Below are 27,430 nucleotides of genomic sequence, written 5' to 3'. Positions count from 1 at the left end.
AGTGGGGTAGCATCTTCCAACGGACACTCCTGCCTTTCTCTCTGATTTATAAGGAACCCTGTGGCTACATGGGCCCACCTAGCAAGCTGGGTAATCTCTCCAAGATCTTAATCACATCTGTCATGTAAAGTGACATGTTTACTGGTTCTGGGAATTAGGATACAGACATCTTGGAGGGGGGGGCACATTCTACCTGCTGCGGAATATACGGTCCCATCTTCCAGCTGTCCGGATTGCCTCCTTTCACTCTCCATCAACCCTCTCCTCATTCCCACAACTTTATGTGCAAGGTCTGTTGATTTATCCACTTCACAGCAACTCTCTACACCCCAACCCCAGACCCCCATGACATGTTGAGTTTCTTCCTCCCAATATCAGTCTTTGTGGTAGCTTTATAATGGCAAGCTGTATTAAGTGCTTCTTTCCCTTTCCGTTGCTTCTTTCTCCTTCCCCAACACCCCTCCACCAACAGTAGTCCCACACACACTAGCCCAACCTCCCAATGGATCTCTAAAGGAGAAACGCAAAGAGTTATTGCTTTTTAATTACAAGTGCTATTGTAGCATCTACAAGGAAGAACATTTTAAGCTTAATTGAGACCAAATGTGAAGTTAAATTAAATGAATAACTAATTAACGTAATGCTCTTGCATTAGCCCCATGTGAGTGCAGAGGCCCAGAGAGAAGGCAGGTATTGGGCCTCTAGTGCACAGCCAGTGCCCAGAACTGAGGGGGGCAGGCAACCTGGCACTGGGAGGTGAGTGCCAAGGGGTGGATCTCAGGGCTATCGATCCTCTGGCCTTTGGAACGTCTCCAGCTGCCCAGCCACAGCCCAAGCCCTCATTCCCAAGGCCATGCTCTGAGCCCCACAGTGCTTCTTGCATATCTCTAGTGCCAGACTTATCTGCTAGGAGGAGCTGATGTGTCTTGTTCATTTCCCAGACCCTAGTGCTGGGGCGTCAGGACACCAGAGGAGTTGTTGGCTAAACTGGCTGATTCAGCTGCTGCCAGAGGAGTTGTTGGCTAAACTGGCTGATTCAGCTGCTGCAAATAGTGGGAGTTGGGCAAGAAGCATGACAGGTGGACTGCCATTTTCTTTCTTCACTCCTTTGTCCTTTCGGAGTTTGGCCTTAGTAGTGCAGCATGGCATCCATTTATGACGGACACCAGTACGATGCAGCAGATTGGGGAAGAGGATGGATGAGAGCAGAGGTGATAAAGTGCTGCAAGCTGGGGGAGGCTTGTGTTATTTATAAACATTATCATATCCCCTATATTATCCCTGATGAGACAAGTTCCTTGAGGGCACGAAGCGTTTAATACTCATCTATCTCTTTTCACACCACTCCTATGAGGTAGGGAATGTTATTACCATTTTCTAGATGAGGAAATAGGTGCAGCTAGTAAATGGTGAAGCTAGGGGAGAGAAGACCTTCAAAAGAGCCATCTCCCCTGTCCTGACCATCATCCCCTGCAGAGAGGGCCAGGTAGGAAACCTCTGCGCTCTCTCCCTTCCAGGGAGCAGGGCAGCAACACCAGCCCACGCTGGGCTCTACCACAGGATTGTGTCACCATCTAGTGGCTTTTAGAAATAACACAACTTTTTAAGCCTAGCCTTCCTAGGTGATGCAGTCAGAAAAATCCAGTCTTAGGAGAAGCAATCACAAATGCTGAGCATAAAGCCATGTATCATAGCTCCTGCTCCTGTGGGCTCTGAAGACTTAGAGATCTCTGACTGACTCCTCCTAGAGCCAAAGTGTAAATCAAGCACATGAGACTCCCTAGGCATTACCACTGTGGCCCATACAACCGATTTTAACCTGTGTATCCAGGGTACGGTACTGCACCAGCCCACCCAGTATCCCAGTAAATATAATGGTTGTATCTTGTATGGGGCTCTAGGCTTCCAGCATGTTCCACAAGTCATCAATGTCATGAGCATGCCCTCCATGAATGTTGGTTGTCAATAGCCCCAGCACACCAAACGTGTGCTCCTGGGACACTGCTTCCTGCTGCTGGGCCAAGACCTACCAAGGGTAAGCACAGCATAGCTGGCAAAGGAAATCTGTCCTTGTGCTGATAGACAGCTCCAGAGGTCAGACAGAAATGCCAGGAGTCTGGCATGTCACAGTCCAGGACCTGGTGTAGGAGCAGGCACTTTAGAACACTGCAGACAGCTCCGAGCAACAGCACATTAGCAGCTGCTCAAATGAACCAGGCAGCACCCTCATTTCTTGCTAGTGTGGTCATCCTGACACTTGTGCTAGAGTATAAATCCTATTCTTCTGTCCCTTGTCTACTTCATTACTATGATAGAGCTGGTGTGTAGGGGGTACTCAGTAACTACTGGCATTTCATTCTCAAAGTGTGTAATACACCTGCTGGGGTTGTCAGTCATGCCTCACCCCATCAGTCCCCGTAGCACTGACACTGATGTCATTATGTACTGAGGCATCATCAAGAGCTGAGGACCAGGCGAGGCGAGGAGGCACTCAGCAGCCAGGGTGGGCACACACACAAGCCCAAGAGTAAGTGCCCCCTTACTGAGGCAGCTCCCTTGCCCCATCATAGTCTTGGCCCTGGAAGAACAGCCATAAGCTTTAATCAAAGTGGCCAAGGGAGTTATCAACAGAATCAAATGGGGGTGGAAGAAGAGGACCCAACTTGGAGAAATACAGAGAAAAGACTGGTTCATGGACAAAGAGACAGGGGCTGGGCACCTTTGAGATGAGAGAGATGACCCCTACAGGAACTGGGTGATTATGGACATAAGAATTAAACACAGGAAAAAGAGACATCTTTTCCAGGCCTTGGCCCTAGAGCCTTTGCCTTCAGTCATGGAGTCTGAATAAGCAGTAGTCTGCACGTCCTTCCCTCCTGCTCCGATCCCATCCCTTCTGCTTGCAGCTCCCTGAGCTCAGTCCTTGGGCCTTTTGTGTCCTTTGCTTGGCAGTCCCTTCCCATGGAGAATTTTCTGTCCCCTTAGCAGCTTCATGGGTTGGGCTAGGCTGGGCTGAGCTGGCTGGCTAGTGTTGGATCCGGAGGCTTTACCTCACCTGTCAGTATAAGTTTCCATTGTCTTGCCCATGAGGAGTGCTTTGGGGACCCAGCAGGGACCCTCCACACTTCTTTTTCAGTCGAGGCTTCATATTTCTTTATACCTGTATGAAGAAAAGTGAAGATGGAAGAGAAAGGGAGACACAACTTCATAAGCTCCTGCCTTTCATCTCTGTTCCCTATAATTAGGGCTCCCTTTTACCTCTAGGGTAGGGACAAGCAAGGCAGGATAATATGAGGGAAAAAAAAAAAAAAAAAAAAAAACCTTACAATGTTTATGCCACATTTTACAGCTTTACAAAGCAACATCACAGATCCCATCTTGCCTCAACCTCAGATCAAACTGCCTGAATAAGCATCCCCATTTTTGGACAAGAATGCAGAAAATCTGGGGGAATGCCCACAGTCTTAGAGATCAGTAAGCAGAGAATCCAGGACTGTCCAAGGATTCAACATTCCCAGCCTAGTGTTCTCTCCACTCCAGTAAGTTATTACATACCCACACATGCCTTCCATGGAGAAGGACCAGCTTGGAAAGGCAGCAGTGCACAAAACAGAAGCCCCCATAGATCTGGGTCCTTCTTAGTTTGTTCCAGAACTGGATCCTCATCCTAAAGGACACTACCACTTCAACATGGCTGAGATGTGAACTACCATATCTAAGGCTCAACTCCATTTCAGGCACACAGAAATGCTCACTAAATATTCTTTCTTTTACCTTTCTGCTGCTTCCCCTCCTCAGACCTGGCCTAAGGAACACAGGTGGAAGGAGCTAAATCAAGCTGTCCAATTCTCTGCTCCTCCTCCAGAGCAGGACAAACGCTGTGAATGCTTCCTCCTTACAGTTTGCTTCCTGCTCTCAGTTTTTCTCCTTGAGTGATGCCTGTCCACAGCAGAAGTATTTCCAGGATACTGTGTGGGTTATCATGACCCCAGGGGACTCTTTCCCATATCCACCCCAGGTCCAGTCTCCAACCACTCCTCAGGAGCAAGAGGCTTCTGCTCAGAAGGACAGCCAGAAAGGCTACAGGGAGAATTGCCCAGCCACCAGCACCAGCAGAGTTTCAGCCTCTGGCTAGCCCCTGCCTTAGCCACTGACATATTCCTGCCACCACCACTGGACACCAGGCAGACAGCACAACAGGTTACCAACGGATGATTGATTCACATTTTGTTTCAGAGGCTCTGATTGGTAGTTGCTTTGTCTGCACACCCTAGGCAGAGGGACCAGATGACCTTTGTTTCTGAACTTCAGGAAGCACATATGGATATGCCTAAGTTCAGAGGGAAAATGGTTTCCCATCTCTGCCCCCTCTGTCCTAGAGGTATGTCCAAAGCCCTAATGCTGTCCCTTAGGGAAGAGGCTGCCATTCTCTGTGGCATCTCAGGCCCCTTGGGAAACATTTCTCAAGCACCATGCTCTGTCCAGGTTATCTCTGGACCTGGCTTCCAAGAAAAAAGAGAGTGGGGGGAAAAGAATCACATTGGAAGGGGGAGGATTTGCATGCAGCCCATGTTCTAATGGCACATTAATCACAGACTTGAAGAAAATACTCACAAAAGTTGTGGGACTTGAGGAAAATATTATCGCGGGTGGGTTAGGGCCAGACTAGAGCTACAGAGACACATGGGGACAACAGAGGACAGGTTAGTGGGACTGGGGCAGGGTGGGGTCCATACAGCACTTCAAGGAGGAGCTGGCTCAGAGTTCTTGAGGTCTGAATTGGCCCAGCCTCCGAATGGGTGTAGAGTAACTGAGCACTACGTAGGTTCCCAAAAGAAGTGAGGTTGGAAGAAGGGGGGCTTCCACTGTTGGGAGGACTCACCCTCTGCCTTTGCTCAGGGATGCCTTCCAAGCTAGGATCTCTTTGTACACCAACCGGCAGAGCAGCTGTGGGGAGTCCAAGGCACAGAAGGGGGCACCGTGAGCATCAGCACATAGCTCCCAGGATCAGTTAACCAGTAAACGGGCAGCAGAGAAAGGAGTCACCCCCATTTGCAAAATAGTTCCGAGCAAAGAGCTGCTGCTTTTGTTGCCTCCAGAAAACCCTCAATGCTTTGAACCTGCAGGGTTCCAACCTGGAGAGACAAAGAACCTTTTCGATACCCCTTAGTGTACCCCAATATCCCTTACCAAGCAGGCCAGGATGTCGGCAGAGATGAGCATGTAGAAGACATTGTTCCAGCCTGTGGGGGAAATGAGTCCGGCAAGCAGGGGCCCCAGAGCAGCACCTGTCAGAGCACAGCCTCATGAGAAGTAGGCCACACCTTCCCTGTCCACCTGAGGGCAGTCCACCAAGAGGTCTATCCAAGACAGGACTTGATCCTGCTGCCAGGAGCCAAGTTAACATCACAGACCTATGGAGCCCGTGCCGTCAATGATGGCCGAGACAGTGGAGAGGGCCTTGGCATTGCCCTTCAGGCTCTTGTGAGTGCCCTGAGGAGAGAAGCAGAGCAGGAAGACTGAACCGGGGGGGCAGCACCGAGCAGGGCCAGGACTCGGGCAGGGAGTGTAGTGACTAGGGTTTGGGTTGAGAGGAAAGAGATCTGTAATAGGTTCTCAAGGACTTTGAAGGTCTTGTCCCTACAGGACAGGAGATGAGAAAAGGGATATGAGAAAGTGGCCCTGGAGAGAGAAGCCCTGGCCAAGCTCCCAGAGTGGTGCTTGGTGTCCTAGATTGGGGTAGCCTGCTTACCAGGTCAGCAGAGACTGCCGTGGTGATAAGGGCATAAGGGCCATTGACCAGCATCCCACAAATAATCAGCATCACTGGACGGCAGCAGAGATGGTGCAGTTAGAGATGAGTCCCAGTGTGGCTGACAGCTCCAGGCCTCGGGCCTCCCAGCTCTTACCGTTCATACCCCCACACCAGCATCATGGGATTCCCAAAGCAGTGACTTTCCTGTGGCCCACTCACCTATGGAGCTGACAATCCCATTCTGACCAATATAATTGTACAGGAACATCTGTGAGAGGAGGAGGGAGGCAGAGTCACCCAGCTTCCCTTGTGGGACTGAAGCCCTGAGTCTGGAACCCCAGATGTCACCTTATTCCTCCTCCCTCTCACACCCAGATTTCTCAGGTCTTTAAGCAACCCAGGGACAGAAGATGTAAAACATGACGATATATTTTTCCCCTTTTCCCTTCTCTCATACCTAACCTCAATCTCTTTCCCTTTTCTTAGCCAAGAAGTTTTGCAGCTGGTCTCCTTCTCTACCAAGGTCAAATAATCACTAATCCCTTTCCAAAATTCCCAATCCTGGTCTCTTTCCCAGGGGCCTGATCCTCTGCTGACCCTCACTTCTCCTCCCAGGTGTGCACAGGGATATACACTCGCGTGTACAAGAGACAGCTGTATGCATAAATGCACACAGGTCAGAGGCCCATGGCAACTTCTCATAGGCACCTGGCCCTTGAGGTCATACGCACCATGGGGGCAGCCAAGATCAGCATGACACAGCAAGTGGTGGCCCTGCCATTGGTGTAGTCAGAGATGAGCCCTGCCATGATGCCACCTGGAACACACACTCACTCACACACTGCCCTCCAGACAGGACCACGCCATCCCCTTGCCTGCTGCCCAACTTCCCCGCATTGCCCTACTCAGCACTGGCCTGCACCTGGCATCTAGGACCAGCAGAGCTTCTCCCTCCACAGCCTTCCCTGGCACCCATCACCCATCACCAAACACACAGGCCATTTTTCTTAGGCCTATCCAGCCCTGCAGGAGCAGAGATAAGAATAAACCCAGGAGGCCTCCCTTCTCTAGAGCCACCTGCCCAGGCACAGCCCATTCAACCTATTCCTTCTTCCTTCATCCCTAAAGAGAATCAGGGAAGGCAGCCTACTGGTAGAGGAGGGCAGGGCCTCACCTATGATGCCACCAACATCAAAGAGCGTAGACAGGTCCCCAGCCTCCTTGGCACCAAAGTGAGCTTTAGAAAACACAAATGCATGGTCAGATTCCCAGGGGTTTGTGGCAAGCATTCTGAGTGCCACAGCCAGAAGAATCCCTACAAGGCATTGATCCAGCCCATCTGTTCAGAGGAAGAAGCTGAGAGCTGATGGCACAGTGATTGGTCAGGGCCACAGAGTGGGTTTGCAGCAGTTCGGGACATAGCCTTTCTGGTCCCCAGTCCTGTACTGCCCTCTTCTCCTGCAGGATGACCTTAACCTCTTAGAATAGACCCTGTCTCACAAAGATGGAATCTGGGCCCTGAAAGCCCGACCCCAGGAGCCATCTTTCCCCTGGAGTGCAATCACTCCCCTGAACCTCAGCCCAACCAGCCACTAGCCCTGATCCTCTCCTGACCGACCAGGAGGTCCCACCAGGTGCCCTTCCCAGCCACCTTAGGTCTCTACTAATGCACAGAGCCAGGAGGAGACTTGTAGGGAAATGGGGAATTTGAGCCCAGGTCTTGGTTCTAGGTTTAGAAAAAGTCATGTCCAGAAGCTTGACTGGTAGCCCCTCCCCCAAGGTTGACTTATACTCTAAAGTCAGAGCCAAGGCCACAAAACAAAGAGTCACAGTGTCCACAAAACTGCTCTGGAACTCTACCACTATTCCTGAGGGAGGGCCCTAATGTAGAGCTGAGGGGCAAGATGCAGTTTTGAGATCCAGCCTTGACTAATCCACAAGGACTCCTATTCAGAGCAAGCACACATGTGGCAGGGCAACATTTCCCTCCAGGGCTGAGGGAGTAGAGCAGCCCTGAGTGAGGGGTGGAGCTTTGAGGCTCCCAGGGGCCGAGAAGGTGAAGCATGCTAGGTGGAGACCTCCTCCTCAAGGAAAATCAGAGACCCAGGCCAGGCGGACATTCAGCCCCCTTTTTCAATAACAAAAGTGATCTCTTAGGCTGGGGATATAGCTCCGTTGGTAGAGTGCTTGCCTTGCAAGCACAAGGCCCTGGGTCCAAATCCCTAGCACTGCAAAAAAAAAAAAAAGAAAAAAATTAAAAAAGTGATCTCTTCATCTGTCCATTCTTAAGCAGGGGCAGGGGAGAATAGCCTATGAAGTGGGGCAGCTTCCCCAGTGCTGCCCAACAGAACCCAATACAATGTCAGCAATCCCATAAGACCCCATAGGAGAAGGGCACTGTGGTTACTGCCAGGCTCCATATAGTAGGTGGCTCAGCAGGCCTCTTCCTTGGGCTGGGGAGGAGCTCATGGCAGACCTGTAAGCCAAGCAGTCTGGAGCAGGGAAGGGGGGACTCCCTCTTACTCTCAGGCTGGAGAAGACAAAGGAGGATGGTGGAACAGAGCTTTGCAATCCTAAAACCCATCTCAGCTGGAGTCAGGGTCTAGGGGTAATGTACAGAGCTTCCCACTTAAACAATTAGATAAATCTCCTCATGACCTAGTTGAAACTCAGCAGAAATTCTGCCTGTTTACTGGAGTCACACACAGTGCCACAAGGGCTTCCTCCCCCACCAGCAGTGGCCTTGCCTTCCTCAGAGATCTCTTGCTCTCAGCTCTTCTTCCCCTTGGACTTACCCACATTGAAGATGTAGAGAGGCAGCCAGTAGAGGAAGGTGTAACTGACCAGCTTGGCAAAGAGCAGACAGAAAGAGAACTCGATCACACCCTAAGGAGTATAATGGAGGTCACAATGGAATAGGGTCCAAGAGATCCTCCAGCCGGTGGGGGCTCAGCACTACCCCGGGACTGTCCATCACCCCCAACAAAGCAAATTCACACCCACACCTAATCCCATTGGAAGCAACACGCCTGCTGCTCCAGCTGTGTCAAGTCTCCCATACTGCCCTCCCCAAGCAGGCTGCTTCCCTTCCACCTCTCCTGTAAAGAAATTCTGGAAATCACTGGTCACCCCCATCATCCCATCTCCTGATATTCTATGGAGAAATCTAGAAAGCCTCTCTTTCCCTCCATTCCACAAACTTCTCACCGGGATCTTGAGTGCTCCCAGGAAGCTGATGGCCACAGGTTCAGCACATGGCTCCTTGGAGCAGCTGGCCATGGTCTCCTGGCTGCCCTCTCTATTAGAGTAGGGACTGTTCTCAGGGTCCTCAGGGTTGTCCTGGTCCTTGTCTGACCCATCCTGAGCAGAAGAGAGGAGGCCTCACTGCAAGCTGGTCCATGTACCCCCTCACCCAGCTAGAGGATGGCCCAGGTGAGCAGGAGGAGGTGGACATCTCTTTCTTGGACAGGACTGACCTTCTGCCAGGCCCTTTGGGTTTTTAGGTAGTCAGTTCAATGACCTAATATTGGGTCTGTGAAGTCAATGCAGGGACCACAACTCCCTCCTCCAACTCCCAACCCTTCCTCGGTCCAGCCCCTGTGATGGGGAAGGAGGGCAGGGAGAGAGCTGGGAGGGGTCACACTCACGTGGTGCTGCGGAGGGTCACAGTCCACATCTTCTGGGTCTGAAAAACATATTCTTCTAAGAAGCGTCCCACAGGCCAGCCTTCACTTTACAGCTGGTACAGGAAGCTGGCCATACCATCTTCTGTGTGGTCTCCCTAGCACGAGGGAGTGGGCAGTGGGGTGCAAGAGGCCAGGTTTCTAGGCCTGGCTCTCATATTTACTATATCACTACTGCCTTTTGGACTACAAAGTGACTACAAACCAGCTTTGCCAACTCACAAGGCTTCACAAGATGTCAGAAAATGGGGAAGACCACAACAAATGCACCAAATGAAAGAAATTAAGTACTGTGAGCATGGCCCTTCAATTCCACCTGCCCCTTCCCACACCCCTCAGATCCAACCAGTGTTGGCTGAGCTGCTACAGACCAAAATTTTTTGTGTGTGCAGTAGTGGGGATCAAACCCAGGGGTGCTTTACCACCAAGCTACATCATCAACCTTTTTTTTTTTTTTTTTTTTCCTTTGAGACAGGGCCTTGCTAAATTGCTGAGGATTTTAGTAAATTGCTGAGACTGGCCTTGAACTTGTGATCCTCCTATCTCAGCTTTCCAAGTTGCTGGGATTACAGATGTGAGCCGCTGTGCTCAGCAGAAGCAAACATTTTAACTACATTGTCTCACTTAAACCTTCAGACATTCCAGGGAGTGGATATTATTATTATTTTGCAAATGAGAAAACTGAGACTCAGCTGATCTTCCAAACCCATGACCAGCAATCTTTCCAGTGTGTCGACTACTTTCTCCCAGAAACAGAGAACTGGGAGGCTCACTAATGGAGTCTGTGGGGAGAGAGGGGTCCACTCACATTCGATGAGGAAGAGGAAGGTGATGATGCCCATGATAGCTGTGATGATACCAGGCACAATAAATGACAGGCCCCAATCTTGGTTCACCCAGATGCCGGCGATCAGAGAGCCCAGGATGTTGCCCACAGATGTATGGGAATTCCAGATGCCCATGATGAAGCCCCGCCTGCCGGGGAGGGAGGGAAAGGGGAGAAGTGTAGACAGCATAAGTCTGGCCTCCTGCCTCTCAGAGGTACCCAAGCCTGAGACTTGCGAAACCCCAGAGATAGACAGTGAGGATGCAGCTGGTCTGGGGTCCCTCCCACTTTGCCGGCAAGCACAGGCGAGAACTCTCACCACACAGAGGGTGTGGAGCCCCCACTCTTTCTTCCCTTATGCTGCCCCACGATCTCACTCTAATACAGTGGTCCTCAACTGGGGCAGGGGGTTGGAATTATGCTCCCCCAAGAACATCTGGTAAGATCTAGAAATTTGGGGTTGTCATAACTCAGGGTTTGCTCCTGGCATCTAGTGGGGAGATGCCAAGCATGCACTAAGCACCCTCTAATGAGCACCCTACAACCAAGAATTGAACAGCTCAAAAGGTCAATAACTCTGAGGGTGAGAAATCTTGCTCAGAGGTAACTTTTTTTTTTTCTTTTTTCAAGAAAGCAAAACCAGTTTTATAGTCTTCTTTTTGTCTTCTTTCAAATGGAAATTCATCCTTTTTTAAGAAAAAGTATATCTAAGGTTGCCTTGACTATGGGTTAAATCCTCATGGATGACAAAAACAGTACTGCGCTTTAGCCACGGAAATGTTTACATCTCAGCATATGGAAACAACAAGAGGAGGCACTCTGACCCTTTCCCCTGAGTTCACGCCAGAGAGCCATGAGTGATCATCTCCACAGTCCCAGTCCTCCTGGGTCCTCCCCACCCTCCTCCTTGTCATACTCACTTCCCCTTCCCAAACCAGTTGCCGACACAGGCCACCACTGAGGGCCAGCCTGTGGTTTGGACAAGTCCATTGCAGATCTGCAGGGAGAGAGGATGGAGGGTGAGAACAAACCGGGGCCGTGCTTGACAGCCCTGGGTGGAGGAAGTTTAGTGTCACAGCAGAGGGGCCCTCCACACCCCATGCTATAAATCTTGCCCTTTCCTCACATGCATGTCCACCCGCACCCCAATGTCCCAGGCTGGTTTCTCCTCTAGCCCAAGATTGTTGAGCTGAGATCAAGCCTCTCGTGCATTTGAAGTGATCTCAGTGCGGTGCTCAGGGCAGATTTACTGAGCCAATAATTCATGGCTGTTGGGTGTGCAATGTGAGAGGGAGCTGAACTGGGAGCAGGGAGTCTGGGTCCCTGTCTGCTGTGAACTGGGGACAGGAAGGATTAGTTGCCTCCAGGGTCCTTTCTGTGATGGGAACAAAGGCCCAAGGACAAGACGGAGATTCGTACCTGGATGAGCACAAAGTACCAGAGTACGTGGATGTTCCAGAAATATCCCAGGCCAAAGAGGGAGGTGAAAAGGCCACTGAGCAGCATTCCAGCTGAAAGGTAATAACGGAGGGGGAGCCGCTCCCCAAAAATCCCACTAGAGAAGAAGGAGTTGGGTTTATGGTCAATATCTTTTTTGTCCACTGCCACTTCATTTCTACCCCAACCCCATGCCACTGAAACTACTCTGGCCAAGGTTACACAAATGACCTCTGTGCTGTCACATGTCAAGGTTGACCTCGGCCCCCACTTCTGGACTCCTCTGCCTTTTTTTTTTTTTGTAGTACTAGGGATTGAACCCAGTGTGTTCTCCCACTGAGTTACATTCTCCAGTCCTATTTTATTTTATTTTTAAATTTAACTTTATTTTATTTTATTTTGAGATAGGGTCTCACCAAGTTGTCAGGGCTGGCCTCGAACTTACAAGCCTCCTGCCTCAACCTCTCAAGTAGCTGGAATTACAGGCATATGCCATATACCCAGCCAACTCCTTCTGTTTTATTTGACACTGCTGACCGTACAATGAAGGCACTGTTGCCCATCTCCCTCTCTGGTGGCTGGTTACTCCTTGTCACTGATCTTCTTGTGGGAACAGTCTCTTGCATCACTTTTATAGTTTGAACTCCCATCAGTTTGCTTAATAGGCCCAGCTGTATATCTTCAGTCCTGCTCTCTTTCCCAGAGCCAGATACCTTCTGGATGGCTTTACTTGGAGGTCCCCAAAGCATCTGAAATTCAACACTTGAACTGAATTCCTCTTCCTCCTACCACTCAGCTCCCTGGCCTGCACTTCTGATCTGAGAGAGGTGCACCACCATCCACCTGGCTGCTCAAATCAGACTGGGGAGCCACCAGAGGCTCTGCCTCTCCTTCTCACCTCCCACCTCTCACATTCAGTCTCTGAGGCCCACCATTCTACCTTTTGGACTTTCGCAGTGCTGGGGATTGAATCCAGATCCTTGCACATGCTAACACATGCTTTGTCACTGAGCTACATTGCAGCCCGCTTTCTGCTTCTTAAATGGTTCTGCAGTGTGCTGACTCTCTTCCACCTTCATTACCAGAGTAGGAACTCACATTCAGCAGCTTGGGCTGTCAAAACTTTTTCTTGGTTGGGCCCTGTAATCCCAGTGGCTCGGGAGGCTGAGCCAGGAGGATCATGAGTTCAAACCAGCCTCAGCAACCCTAAGTGAGGTCCTAAGCAACCTAGCAAGACCCTGTCTCAACATAAAAAATAAAAATGGACCTGGGTTCAATCCCTGGTACCAAAAAATAAATAAATAAATAAAACAGCTTCCCCTTCGTATGACCTGTCACATCTCCCTCAGGGTGATCTAACTGAAACAAACCTGGGGTAAAAATCCCTCAATGGCTTTCCTTCCCCTCAGCCTGACACACAGGCCTTCTGCACATGACTTCATCCTTCAGTTCCATCTTCTGTTACTTCCGTGGAATCTCCTCTCTGGAAAACCTGTTTCCTCACTTGCCTTGTTTTGCTCATACTATATGCCTTCTGCCTGGATCCCCTTCTCTAGTACCAGGCCCACCATTGCTTTTCCAGGTCAAGGTTCATGTCCTCCAAGAAGCATTCCATTGAACTCTGTGACTATTCTGAACTCCCAGAGCACCCGATGGCCCTCTCTGTCCTAGAGCCACCCTGCCATTTTGTAATTAGCCAATGATACCTGGGTCACCCCACTAGGCTGTGAGCTCTCTAAGGCAGAACCCTGCCATATTCATCTGTGATTCTTAGCAACGAGCTCCAAGCTGGCTATGTCAGACTCATGCTTGCTGTCTAACTTCAGACACGGCACAGGATGGGAGCTTCCTGGGCATCTCCACATCTAGGGCCATCCTTAGAGGGACCCCATTTCACACCCACTAATGCTGCTGAGTGAGTCAACTCAAAAGGGGCATCTTGGAAACCTTCCAGGAAAAAGGGCTGCTAAGAGTGGGAGTCCATCAGTGAAGGAGCAGTCTCAGTGGCCATGGTGAGGAAAGGAGGCTGGAGGTGGGCTGATGGTTTATACAGAAGTCTTGGCCTCACTCCCACCCTGGGAGCAACCAGATTTCTACCTTCAGCCTTCTACCCCCAGGTCAGACAAGGAGAGGCAGCTGCTCTGGACATCCCACTTTGGAGGGCACAGGCTCTGCCTCTCTTTACCTGATAAACATGCCGATGGCATAGGCCACAAGGAAGGCGTTGTCCACAGCCCCCAGTAACTCCTTGTAGTCATCTTTATCTGAAAGCAGACAGAAGAGACAGAAAGTTGACTGCTTAGCTTCCCCTGCCACTTGGAAGCCCTTTTTGGCTCTGGGTAGCCAGCCCCTTCTTGAGGAAGAGGGAACGGGAGAGAAGAGTGACATGCCCTCTTTTTACCAAATGGACTCCAGTTGCACCACGAGGTATCATTTACACTGTGGCTGTCATTGATGGGTTTGATCAGCTCCGAGCAGTTCTGGTGCAGACGGCTCTGGGGAGGCAATGACCTGCATAGGTCAGGGGTCATCTCATCATCCCAGACCCCACTCAGCCCAGAGAGGATCAGGACCTCCTACCCCAACCACACCAGCACCACTGCCTCCCAACCAGATTCCTTGCTCCCTTCTGCCAGCGCCTTCTCTAGCAGGGACTGAATACAGGGAAAGGTGGCTGTATCAGACCCATGAGCAGGACTCATAGAGCCCAGGGACCCTGCCTTCTCATCCCATCCATACCCACCACACTGAATAAACTCAAAAGAAGCACCTTGGGAAACATTCCTAGGAAAAAGAGCTATTAACTTTGGATATCTGCCAGGGAGAAGCAGTGGTCTCTGAGACCAGGGAAAGGGAAAGAGGCAGGTAATGGCCCGAGGGAGGCCAAGACCACTCCAATAAAGTGCACATCTGCTGGCCCCAGCATGTCCACATTCTCCATTACTACCCAGCCTCACCTTGACAATGCTGATGGGCTTCCTGGACATGTGATAACAGGTATAAACAAGGAAGGTGAGTAGCAGGGTGAAGCCACGGAACCTGCAGAAGAAGCCAGGTATCTGGGTCAGCAGGAAGCCCAACCCCAGCTGGAAGCCACCTCCAGCCTGTGCCCACTCCGGCAGCCCCAAGGCCTCAACCTCACCTACTTTTTATCTCCAGGCTCCCTTTCAGACACAAGTTCTCAGGGGCAGAGGCCAGGGGGAGGCTCAGAACAGAAGCTCAGAACAGAGGCAGACTGTGGGGGCACAAACTCCCTGGTCCTGACTCCTGAGGTTTCTAATAGGACTGGCCAATCACCCACACCCCACAGGGAAGCCCCACCCCTTCTCCTGTTGCCTTGCAGCCCCTGTTTCTCTGTGGCCTCACCAAGGCAAGGGCTTCTGGGTGTTTGTGTGGGCCACAGGGGTGGTAGCAGAGAGTTGGGTTGGTTTGTTTTTGTTTTTAATTTTTTGGTACCAGTAATTAAACGCAGGGGCTCTTAACCACTAAGCCACATCTCCAGGCCTTTTTTGTATTTTATTTAGAGACAGGCTCTCAGTTGCTTAGGGCCTTGCTAATTTGCCAAAGCTGGTTTTGAAGTTCCTCCTCTCTCAGCCTCCTGAGCCACTGGAATGACAGGCATGTGCCATTGCACCCGGCTTGGATGGTTTTTAAATGTTAGATGCGATTGGAGCGGGAGGGAACTACAGGGGAAGGAGGCTCTGTCTTCAAAGTGAGGGAAATAGTTGCCTTGAGCTTAGGACATAGCAGACAGTACAGGCCTTAGTTGGAGATGAGTCAGCTGGGGCAGCTGGTGACAAAACCCAAGTCTTCTCCTTCATAGTCCCAGGCTGATCCATTCCACCGGACAGAAAGATCATTCTTTCCCTCTGTGGCACACACATCCCATGTGCCCTCTCCCACCCCCTGCTTTGCATCTCATGCACTGGCCTTGGATGGAAAAAACAGTTCAGTCAGACGCCAATCAAAATTTCCACTGCAGCCTAATCCCTTTTCCTCTCCCAAGGGTCTGGGGAAGGAAGGGCCTGCAGTGCCTGCCTGAGTCACTGTCTGCTTTGACAGCAGTCCGTCAGCTGAGCCAAGTCAGCAGCTGCTGAGAAAAAAGTAGAAAATAGACCTCAGAATGGGGGTTGGAATGCAGCTCAGTGGCTCTGTGGATGCTTTCAATGCACCTTCAAAAAAAAAAAACATGATCCTCCCCATATCCAGGCATTGGGAAGACCAGTTCTCTCTTGTTCTTTTCTTTTTCTTTCTTTCTTTTTTTTGTAATGGGGAATGAACTCAGGAGCACTCAACCACTGAGTCATATCCCCAGCCCTATTTTGTATTTTTTATTTAGAGACAGGGTCTCATGGAGTTGCCTAGTACCCTCACTTTTGTAGGGGCTGGCTTTGAACTTTTGATCCTCCTGCCTCAGCCTCCCAAGCTGCTTCGATTACAGGCATGCTTCACTACGCTGGGCTAAGACCCAGTTCTTTGGCTCATGAATTCATGAGAAGTGTGTAGGAGGGCTTTGGAAACCTTTCTATCCCTCTGCTCCATGAATCCGAGAGTATATACTAGATGCTCACTCTGTCCTCTCTGGGAATCTACCTCCAAACCCCAAACTCACTTCCGGTAAACATGTCATGAAGCAATGCAGGTTATCACTTATGAAACAGAGTATTTCAGCAAAACCTGAATTTGGATTGGGTTATCAGGTCCCTTCTCATTTCACCCTTGGATTTGAGCTTCTTAAAAGCATCTGTCTCCATTCTCTCCTTTTCAAGTTTTTCTTCTTAAGAGAATGAAGTTACACAAGGCCTTCTCCATTACTTTGCATAAAAATTTTCAGTGTCTTTTCATTCCATCAAAAATGCAATTCCAACTATGTAGTCTGGGTTCCACTACCCAGTGGCACCTGGATGGATCACAGGGGTCTTCTAGGGGCTTGAGTTCTAACCCAAGTGCCTGTCCTAGTGATTGACATTAACAGTTTAGTGGCAGAAAAGCTTTCTGGGTTCCACAGTTGCCTTTTAGCATACAACCCCTAGTTCAGGGATTTCCAGAATCTGAGGTCAATTTCTGAGAGAATTTGGAGAGGGTGTCCAGCTGACCTTCTACAAAGAACAGTAGGTGCAAAGAAACTGCAGCTCTCTAGAGAACACCAATACTGCCCTGCCTAGGATGCTGTCTCATCCAGGGAAATGGTGAAAAGAGAGAGACATCTGTCACTCATTTACTGGGTAAACATTTTCTGCCTCTGCTTTACTCCTCAGTTGCACAGGAATATAGCATCAACCCCATCCATCTCACAAGACAAGTGAACACAATATCCTCTTATACTCATCTCTAGGTTTCCGATCGTATCACCTTTATGTCCCCCAGGATTAGCTGAGCCTACCTTGCCTGACCACATGGGTCAGGGCCCTTGCCAGGATGTGTAGTCACTGATGATAGTGACAGATCAGATCCTTTCTGGGTATGAAAGACCTCCAGGACCCTAGGCCCCACTGGGGCCCCTTAGAAGTCAGGCATTGGAACCTTTGACAGTTATGGAGCCTGATGTTGACCAGGAAGTCAGGATACACATCAGCAGGCACACAGAGCCCTCTCAGAAATAAAGAGGCCCCAGAGGGACAGCCTGGCTGCCGGCAACCCTTCCATTCCCACCCCGCTCCCCAATACCATACTGCTTCACCCCCCACCAGGAGCTGCCCACCAACGAGGGCCTCAGCCCCGCTTCGCTGCTTTCTCCTGGATGTGGTCCCAGGCATACTTCCTCATCTGCTTTATGCCCTTTCCTCTGGAGTCCTTGTCCTTTCCAACTCTAGGTAGGATAGCTGTGCCAGAGGACAGACATACTCATGCCCATTTCTAATATCCTGATTCTCTTGGCAGAAACGAGACTGCTTTTCTGCCTACCCATGTGTCTGCCATGTCCCAGGCATCAGCCTAAGGATCTGGCAATAGCAGGAGGAAGCATAAGCGGGATCTCTGCCCTGCTGGAACTTGCATTAAGTGGAGGATCGACAAAAATCAGTGTGACTGTGCTATAAAAAAGAGAAGCCCTACCTGACACAGGAGCACAGAGGAGGGACACCAGGCCCAGCAGAATGGGAGCAGTGTCAGAAAGAGATTCCGGAGGTGAAGCTTCAGTCTTGTCTTCAAAAACAATCAGGAGAAGGCCAAGTCAATCAGGGATGGGCAGAAAGATATGCCAGGGAGAGGAAGCAGCTTGTGCAAAGGCACAGAGGCGTGAAATAACACTACCTGTTTAGGGAACTTTGCATGGCTCCAGATATCTGTAAGGTGGGACTGAGCCAAGTACAGAAGAAGACTGAGCCAAGTACAGAAGGACCAGACAGGGCCTTGGGTGCCAAGCAGTGGAGTTTGGGCTATCTCTTGAGGATGGGAATCCACTAGAGGTGCACCTAGGTCAGGGTGCTCTGGACATGAGCCAGGCAAAGTCCTGGGAAGACCCAGGCTTCTACCCTGTTGATTTTGGGGAGAAGCCCCAGCCAGTCTTCCTCACTGCAGGGCAGAGCCTGTTTGCTGTGCTTTTTCAATCTACCAGCTACCCCAGGGCACGCAGCAGCATCTTGGGTCCCCCTAAGTGTGTATTTCAAGGAGTAGATGTCTATAAGAGAGAAGAGCAAGGACTTAGAAATCAGGCAAAAGCTGGATTCATTTCTTAAACCTTTCACTCCTCTGAAAGGCAGTTTATCACCTTTCTCACAGAGCTACCGACAGGTTAGGATTACTGACAGGTTTTATCACATTCCTAACACCCAGTAGGCATTTAAACATAGAAGCTAGTATTGCTACAGACTTGCAGACGAGGAAGGAGAGCTGGAGGGACAGAGACAGCCCTTGCTGCTCTGTCACACGGGCCAACACTGGTACCAAACTCTTCCAGACTATGGGAGTTTCAGAACCTGGATTCCAGGCCCCTTCCTTCCTACCTCCCTAGGATGCACTCCTGAGTCCCCAAGAACACAAAGATCTGAAGCCAGTAGTGCCTTCCCCTTGCCTGAGGTGGGTGGAGTGCCTGTGGAGAGCCTGCAATTGTACAAAAAAGTGACTCTGACTGAGGCCCTCCCACTGAACCTCAGGGGCAGACAGGAGGATCAGCAGGGCCCACACTGGCATGATAACCTGTGATTTTCCATAGGCCCCTGACAGGGCCTTTCCTACCTAGGCCCAAATTCCAATAGAAAACCTAATCCTCAAAGTAAGCAGCAGAGTCATGATTCCTGGATCCAGGGGTCCTTAGCTGTGCTGTGTGATGCTAGGCTTGGCACTGGATTCCTCTGGGACTTCCAGCCTGAACTGCAGATGGATGGAAGGGTTGAGCTCAGTGTCACACCACTGGCTGGGCACAGTGCACTGGAGGCCAGGCCTCCTCCTAGCCTGGTGCTCTTTCCATGCAAACTTGTCAGGGTGTTCTGAGAAAAGGATTGGGTACCATCATTCAAAGGGGCCTGAGGACATAGGTCAGGTTACGGGCTGGGTAAAACTGAGTCACGCTTGTGAACTCACACTCATTTGCAGGTCAGAGAGCTGACGCCCTCCTTTTGTGGGTGGAACCTGGGAGGTTTCACTTCTCTTCACAAACCCTTCCCTTGAGAAACAAGGGGCCCCAGAAGGGGAGCAGGGTACCAAATATTCACAACTGTGAGGGGAGGGATGGCAGTCCCAGTGCAGGGCCAGGCTGGGCAAGCGGGTCAAGGACCAAGGGTGGGGAGGGCAAGGCCCACAGGCTCTTCCAGGTGGGGCTCGCTGTTCCAGGTGGGGTTCGCTGCCCCATGACTCTCTAAATCTATTAGTAAGAGGTGGCACTTCTTAGAGTCCCACCTCCCGCAACCAGATACTGGTTACTGAATAACCAAGTCAGATAGAGAGGGGGACTAGCTATCTCGTAACTGTTAGCTGACAATCCAACTTATTCTTTCAAAGGAGCATGATAATTGCTTTATCGACCCTATTAAGACTTTGCACTAAGAATGCTTCTGGAATAGGAACTGGGAACAGAGCATGCCACAGTAGCAAGAGATAAAAAACAAACTGACCCTGCAAAGGACCTATCATCACTACCACTAGACCAAATACACAAATAAATAACCAGTAAGAACAAGTACAGCAGAGGGTCTGGTCTTTGGAGAGGGTAGAAACAGCCCCTCCCCCATCGCCACCCGTCATCCCCATCCTCTGCGTCTACCTTTCTTGCTTTGCAACTACTTTGCTGACAGCCTTGTCCACCAGCAAAGCCAATGGGGACTACTACTCCCTTAGTGACTGATCCTCGCACCCTCTGCCTCAACCAGGAGCTGTTGGATGGTACCTGGGACTGCCCAAGACGCCACACAACAGGGTGCACTGGCTGTAGCTGCAGGTGACTGTGGAACTTGCCCTGAGGAAATGGAACTTGGTGACCTTTTGGGGGTGTGCCTATTCTGGGGTCAGCAGACCTGAAAAGGATAGAGGCTGGGTACTGTAAGAACCAAGCCAGGGTCATTGGTAACAGTGCCACCACCCCTGCACCCTTACCAAGCCCTCCGGACATTAGGAGATATCCTGGTGGGAAAGACCTGCTGGGAACAGATAGCACAGGGTCAGAGTCCAGAACCAGAACTTCGGCATACACCATGGGTCAGGGGCATGCCAGGTCTGGGAGGGCCTCTGTCAGCCAGGATACGAAGCTCTCTTGGGGCAGGGAAATCCTATGCTTCTTGTCTTCTTTTCTATAGGTGAGACTTTGGCACCTACTCAGATAGATGGAGTTGACCAAGGGCTTGACCTCAAGATCCTTTCCAAAGAAGAAGCAGAACCCAAAACTTTCTAGAAGAAATTAGTGGCTAAGATGAACATCTTTTTCAGGAAAGAGGAAAAAGATTGTTTGTTTTGAGAAGAAGGCTGAGTAGGGGAACCCTGTGTGCTCAGACAGAATGAAAAGGCATGGCTTTAAGCTCTATCATGATGCTTCACTTTGACGATCCGGGTAGCTGTGCAAGAATCCAAGTTCGTGGGGCTTGGACAGGGTGGCTAGCGTGTGTAAGTTCCATTTTCTTCAGAAGAAAGGCTTGTGAACAGCACAGATGCGAGTGTGGCGATGAGCGCAGAGCTGTGGTCCTTCCCAGGGAGATAAGATGGGGCCTTCCCTGCCAGGTCCGCTGAAGGCCTCACCCTCACACACACTCCTGAGCATGAAGGACCCAGGGGACAAGGCATGATCATACCAGAGACTAAAAGGAGAGCAGTAACACCGCCCACCCCACACCCCTCATGCACATGCCACCTTCACAACAACCAGACAGGGAGATCCTGGGCTTCAGGGGCTCTAACCCTGGTGTCTGACCTCGATTTTGTTGCTTCTCTGGGACCACCCAGCATTCACTTCAGCACTCAGCTGATTTATTTCAACTGGAGAAATAAGGCCTTGGCCAAGCATGTAGACTGTTCCAAACCCCTTGCTGCCTTCTAGATCAATCTCTGAGGCCTGAGTCAGACAGCTCCACCCAAGCCAGTGGGGTGCACACCAGTTTGCCTTGTAAGGAGGGAAAGAGGAAACAACAGGGTAGAAGAGGAAATGCAGAGAGCAGCTGCGAACCAGACTGCAATCACAAGCAGTTGGGGGAAGGGATGCAGGGTCACGTGCTCAGTGGGGGAGGGGTGTGGTGGATAATGGGTAGAGCCTCCAGGATCCTTCTCACAGCAGCCTCTGATCCTCATAGCCCACCTTAAGCAGCAATTTCTGCTGCCCTTACCAGGCACCTCTTTGCAGGAATTAGGAAAGTAAGTCAAGCAAAAGCTACATGGGCAGCATCCAGGACCATGATCCAAGGCCATGGTAAAATAGGGAAAAGGACATCAGACTTAGGCCAAAAGAGGCTGAGTCTTCATATCTGGTTCTGCCACTTACTGTGACCTTGAGCAACTTGTTTAACCTCTCTTCTTCTCCGTTTGATCTTCTTTTGAATAAGAGAATCAACTCCTGCACAAAATTGTCATAAGGATCAAATGAAGTATAATGGATGTGAAAATATCTGGCACACATAGTATTTCTTCTAGGTGTGTATTCCAACATTTTTCTCCTGTAGCAAACTCCACAGAGCAGAACTATTTATCTGAGCTGCAGCCACCAGTTTGGACTTGGCCTTGTCTGGCCCCATGGGAAGATGAGGGTGTGGGGAAATAGACAATGTGGGAGTTTACAGCTCCTGCTCCTCTAGCCTGTCTAATCTGCTCCCCCTCCACACCCATTCCTGCTCATCCAGCTCCTATGTCAACTTAGTCCCTCCTCCCACCAGCTTCACATCCAGAGGTCCCCCTCACAGATCCCAAGAAACAGGCCTAGCCCCGTAAGCAACAGCCACCGTCATCTCTCTGAAAAGATGCCCATGTTGCCAGCTTCCCCCATGCATGCCTATGCAGATGCTGGCACAGAAGAAAGGGAACCAGCCAGTCCCAGGACTAGAGAACCTTCAGGCATTCGGTAGCTCAGAAACACCGTGACAGAAGGTCTGACAGGAGGAGGAGGAGCAGTAACATCTGCCAGGCAGAAGCTCCTCACAGTCTGGGACGGGGCTCAGATGGAGCTGCCTCTGAATACCAAATGCCACCTGCCTCCAGCCTCACCTCCAGGGGCTGCTTCCTGGGCACACTCTGCCCCTGCTGACTGGAGCCATTTGTTACCCATCCCTAAGCAAAGACTGCCAGATCCATCAAGTCAAATGTGACCTTCTCCCCTCACCCCCAGAAGGGGGAAATCCCTTCCATCACAGAAATTTTCTAGCACCCAACAAATATTAAGTAGGCTAGGCACTGTGCTAAGTGTTTAAAATAGTTTTTTATTTAATTTCACCCAATCTTGTGATTTAGGTACATCGTTATTTCCCTTTCATAGTTAAGGAAATGAAGCCTTTGAGAGATTGGATTTGTCTAAGGCCAAATGGCCATGTGATCTTTTCCCTACCCCACACTAGGGGGACAGTGGGAAGACCATAGGTTTTGGAGTCAGACTAATCCAGATCCAAACTTCGATTCAGTCATTTACCAGCTTCTCTGCGTCTCATTTAACCCATGTGTTTATGGGAAAACTAATATCTTGAAGTTCCAAAAAGATTTTAAATTAATAATGCCTGGCACAAATTAGTAGGAAAAGTGAATAGAATCACTGATAATTAATGATTACTCAGTGCTGAGTAATGAGCCTGGCACCAATCTAAGTACGTGTAGTACTTAAACCTCACAACAATTTTAGGAAGTATACTAAGTATACTATATCCCCATTTTATAGATGAAGAGTCCAAGGCCCAGGCCCAATGCACCCTCTAGCTTCTTACACTCTTTTCTTCACCTCTGTTTCAACATTCTCTTGGAGACATGTGAAAGCAGTAAGTTTGACAGAGTTCACTTCTTGTTTTCATTTTTTTATTGCTGTATTAGAAGTATACATAATAGTGGAATTTGTTGTTACAGAGTTTGTTTCTAACTTTATTTCAGACCGTAAGTCCTATTTGCCTCCATTCCTGCCTATATTTTGTTTAACACAGGAAAGATAAATGGGATTAACATCTAGCCATAATAATACCTTCTATGAAAATGAAGAGCCGCCACTTTTATCATGTTTCCTGTATGCCAGACAAATCACACCTACAATCTCTGACACCTTGTGTGTCAGACACACTCAAAGAGGCAGTTTTCTTCAAAATCAACTCAAGTGACCTCTAAAAGACATGGTACACACAAAACATTACATTTTGATATTCAATATACAAAGCAGTGCCTTCCAAAACTGGCGATTGTGTGTACACAACCTGCTCCAGCTTTACCCTTAGTTTAGAGAAGGTAGGACTGTGCCTTAATTGTTCTGCAGGCCTCGGAGTTCAGTGCAGTCATGCACCTGCAGCAGAACTACATCTGGTCTACTTACAGGTGCTCAAATGGTGCCATCAGAATCCTGATGCTTGATAGGAATCCAAACCCATCCTCATAAGGAAGCAAGAACAACCATCGAGCACCCTCCACCAGCCAACAGAGGTCAAACATATTCACAGAGACTATTATATTTATCCTCAAAACCACCTGACTTCTACTGATGAAGGAATCGGAGGCTCCTCAGAGTTAAGTACTCGAGGCACCCGGTGGTGAATTAGCCTTATTATGTTTTCAGATACTGTCTGGGTAGATTTTTGCTGTTGTTATTTGCATTTCTTTTGTTTTGAATACTACAAAAGCAAACAAATTTCCTTGTCAGTTGCATTATTTTTGTCATAATTCTCATGAGATTGTTCATACTTGAAAAATATCAGTAATAAGTTAACCAGTAGCTTTTAAAGGTCAACTACAGATAGTTTTTGTTTTGCTCTGATGCTTCCTAAAGGCTTTACCATCAACTAGGCCACATTTTTTTTATCATTAACAACCATCTCAGACAAGCACTTGCTCTTGGTACAGGATTCTGATGGCACTACTTGAGCACCTTTAAGTACACACTAATGAATTGAGTTAGGAGCTCCTGGACTCTTTAATCAAGAAATGGATGTTTTTGTGTTTGCTTTTGTGGTACTGGGGATTAGCTCAGGGGTTCTATGACTCAGCCCCAGGCATTTTCAATTTTATTTTGGTTCCAGGGCTTGTACCCAGGGGTGCTTGACCACTGAGCCACATCTCCAGCTCTTTTATTTATTTTTTTAATTTGATACAGGGGCTCTCTAAGTTTCTTAGGGCTTCACTAAGTTGCCTTGAACTTAGATCCTCTTGCCTCAGCCTCTCCAGCCACCGGGATTACAGGTATGCATCACCGTGACCAGCTGCTTCTTTTACTTTTTGAGACAGGGTCTTGCTAAGGTGCCCAGACTAGCATTGAACTTGTGATGCTATTGACTTAGTCTAAACGGATGAGTATGAGATTGCTAACCCACAATTGGGTGGAACAGAATTAATCACATGGAACTAAAAGGATTGAGGGATGACTGTATTACGTTTGAGTATTTTCGTCATGTTCCATTTCCAGGATATAAATGTAAGGAAGACCTTTGTCTTTCTTCTTAGGTGATTTGCAACCCATAACAATTGAGTAGCCTGAACTTTTGTAAATTTAAATGAAACGTTAATACGTATCTTATCCTTTCTAATTCCTAATTCAGAAACTCTTAATGGGTCTTCTTGTTTTTCATGGTAATATGACTATTTGCAAAGGTTTAATAAGAATCTGTTCCCTGTCCCTCCCTGACATTTTTTAAACCAATGCATGATTAGAAAAATTGGTTATGTAACTAAGGCTTTGGCTGGAGTGTTGTATTTGACAAAGATGTCCTCTTAATCAGATATAACCTGCCCCTTTTAAGAACTAAGTTCTCTTCTATGGAGCCAATACTAATAAAACACTTCCAAGGAAAGTAGCTTGCTGAGTTCCCACCCTTATAGGCAAAAAGAAATGTCACTCATTTGTAGCTGGCCCAGGAGGTTTAAGAGATTTTGGGAACCATTAAAACTGAAGCTTTTGCCAAAAGTTATAGGAACAGCAAATAAAACCTAGTGGAAACAGTTTCTTGGTATGGCTTACTAATTTCAAGAAAATAAATAATAAAAGACTTTAAAAGTCTAATCCAAGATTCCTTATGAAAACTTCTGGAAAAGCAAATTTAACAAGCTCTATCTGTTAATTAATACTCTTGCTGTACCTCAGTAAGTAATGAGACCAAATCTAATGGGACCATCTTTATTTTGTGATCAAGAATAATCTTTCTTGGAGACTGTAATAATAATAATTATTATTTTTATCATCATCATCAAAACAGGGGATTCTGTGGAAGAAAACAAAACTCTGTATTGTTTAGAGGATATACCTTCAATTTATCTGAATCCAACCTTCACATCTGATTCTAGCTTTTCATTGACTTTGAGCTATTTTATAATTCTTTGAAGTGGTAGCAAAGCAGTAAGTGATGTAAAATATGTCTATGAACAATAATTTCAATAGTCTTCCACCCCAACCTGTGGAAAAAACAGTGTGGTTTTAACATTCCCAAATTATAAATGGATATGTTCTTTGAATACCAGTTTTTTAAATTTTGGTAAAATATACATCACATAAAATTTGCCATTTTAACCATTTTATTTTATTTATTTATTTTTTAAATTTTTTTAGCTGTCAATGGATCTTTATTTTGCTTTTTATTTATATATGGTGCTGAGAATCAAACCCAATGCCTCACATGTCAGCTGCCACTGAGTCACAACCCCAGCCCATTTTAACCATTTAAAATGGCATTAAGTACATTCACATTTTTGTACATCCTTAACCCCCATAACTCCCATCTATTTCCAGAACTTTTTTCATCTTTGCAAACTGAAACTCCATATGCATTAAACACTAGCTCTCCATTTTCCCTTCCTGGATTACCTTTTGAGTCAATTATAACATCTTCTGGCTCCTGCATTATAAATAAAAGAACATCTTTAACAAGTTTGTTTTATATTCTTACGAAAGTCATGATTTTATCTTTCTGAAAAAATATAATTTAATAGTCTCAAACTCAAAAAGGACCAAGTAAGTAATCTAAATGAGTGAAGAAGGTTGGATGTGAAAAGTACTATCAACCAATTCAAAGTACCTAGATGACCAAGTGTCCTCATCTGCCCAGGCCTGAGAAGGTTGAGAACTAAAGACTGTTTTAAAACTGGGACAAATGGTTGCCTTGAAAGTACCTGTCCTATCTGAAGCAGCCTCTAATTCCTATTAATTTCATTTGGGAATTAAGGCCTGGCATTACTATATCATGTGTTTTTCAAAAGAAGTCAGGAATCTGGCTATTTTGTTAAATGCTATAAATTGTAAATGATGGCAACTACCAAATGTTAAAGAAAAAAAAAAAAAATACTACTGTGCAGATCAAGCAAAATGCTCCAAATTGATCTGATGAAACCTGTGGTCAGGAGGACATGTAATCTGGGAGCTGGCTCACCTGTTTTGGGGCGACCACCCAGCTGCGGAGTTGCTACAGCTCTACTCCCATGTCTCTCAGGGCCTGGAACTCCTCCAGGTAAGCTACCAGGATCACTGAGTTCTGGCTTGTGTTACCCTATGGCTAAAACAAACTGAAAGGGACGTACAAAAACTCCAATATATAGCCACCTTTTGGGGCCACCCGGGGCCTAGTTTCCCCAGTCAGAATGTTCAGCTACCCCAGATGCTCAGGGGTACGAAAGTGAGGTGGTCTGAGTGTGTGTGCTCGTGTGTTTGGAAATGAGGATGGCAAAGGGGAAAACGTGGGGACTCTCCCAGGCATCCTGATCTTCACTAGTGTCACTGAGAAGCCAGAGAACGCAGCCTAGGCAGGGTCTGTGTGTTATCAACCTTCTGCTTTGGCTCAGCTGAAAAAGCCCGGGGCCTGATCCTGCCAGAACCGCTCCTCCCCACCCACCCCTGCTCCGGGGCGCGGAGCCACGGTGGACCTGGTCTGGCCTGCGGAGGCTACCCGGTGGTCCCTGCCCGCCCCTAGCCAAGAGCGGGGGCAGCGCGCTTCCCTCCCCCTGCTCACCAGCTATCCCTGGAGAAGGAGCGGAGGAACCAGACACCCGGAGCCAGGGAAGACCGCATCTTGCCCGGCTGAGTCGACGCAGGAGGGTGCGGAGCCTGCGCGTGTCGCGGGCTGGCGGTCAGCGGGGTTTAAATGCCCCGCCGGCTGGCCCGCCCCGGCCACACTGCCCAAGCAACCGAGCCTCCGCCCCTCTGCACCTCAC

The 27,430-nt window shown here is 48.7% G+C and overlaps 1 protein-coding gene across 5 annotated transcripts; it reads right to left on the bottom strand.

Moving 5' to 3' along the window:
• Positions 1–43: 43 nt before the first annotated feature.
• Slc37a2 (solute carrier family 37 member 2) lies at positions 44–27,430 on the bottom strand. 5 transcript variants are annotated; one of them, XM_047518428.1, is made up of 19 exons: positions 27,229–27,430; positions 14,659–14,740; positions 14,103–14,196; positions 13,887–13,965; positions 11,684–11,819; positions 11,185–11,261; positions 10,247–10,413; positions 9,403–9,440; positions 8,963–9,115; positions 8,551–8,641; positions 6,930–6,992; positions 6,487–6,572; positions 5,975–6,023; positions 5,753–5,826; positions 5,415–5,493; positions 5,191–5,288; positions 4,883–4,947; positions 4,615–4,671; positions 44–3,160 (listed from the first exon to the last, which is right to left on the bottom strand). In XM_047518428.1, the coding sequence occupies exons 1-18, from the start codon at positions 27,285–27,287 to the stop codon at positions 4,641–4,643; spliced, it is 1,521 nt and encodes a 506-aa protein (XP_047374384.1). In that variant the 5' UTR covers positions 27,288–27,430; the 3' UTR covers positions 44–3,160; positions 4,615–4,640. The 5 variants fall into 5 exon arrangements, with proteins under 5 accessions (XP_047374384.1, XP_047374388.1, XP_047374386.1 ...); XM_047518432.1 differs by lacking the exon at positions 27,229–27,430 and adding an exon at positions 21,603–21,624; XM_047518430.1 differs by lacking the exon at positions 27,229–27,430 and adding an exon at positions 17,756–17,889.

Source organism: Sciurus carolinensis, chromosome 11 (genome assembly GCF_902686445.1).
Source record: "Sciurus carolinensis chromosome 11, mSciCar1.2, whole genome shotgun sequence".
Classification (NCBI taxonomy): domain Eukaryota; kingdom Metazoa; phylum Chordata; class Mammalia; order Rodentia; family Sciuridae; genus Sciurus; species Sciurus carolinensis.
Note: the sequence above shows the minus strand (reverse complement) of the source record. Positions and strands in the feature narration are given on the sequence as shown.

Excerpts from the sequence above, each read along its gene's own strand:
- Slc37a2 (XM_047518428.1), bottom strand. The coding sequence starts at position 27,287 with ATGCGGTCTTCCCTGGCTCCGGGTGTCTGGTTCCTCCGCTCCTTCTCC. Across the intron at positions 8,642-8,962 it reads TGGGAGCACTCAAGATCCCG|GGTGTGATCGAGTTCTCTTT; the intron begins GTGAGAAGTTTG and ends TATACTCCTTAG. Across the intron at positions 5,289-5,414 it reads TGACGGCACGGGCTCCATAG|GTGCTGCTCTGGGGCCCCTG; the intron begins GTCTGTGATGTT and ends GTGCTCTGACAG.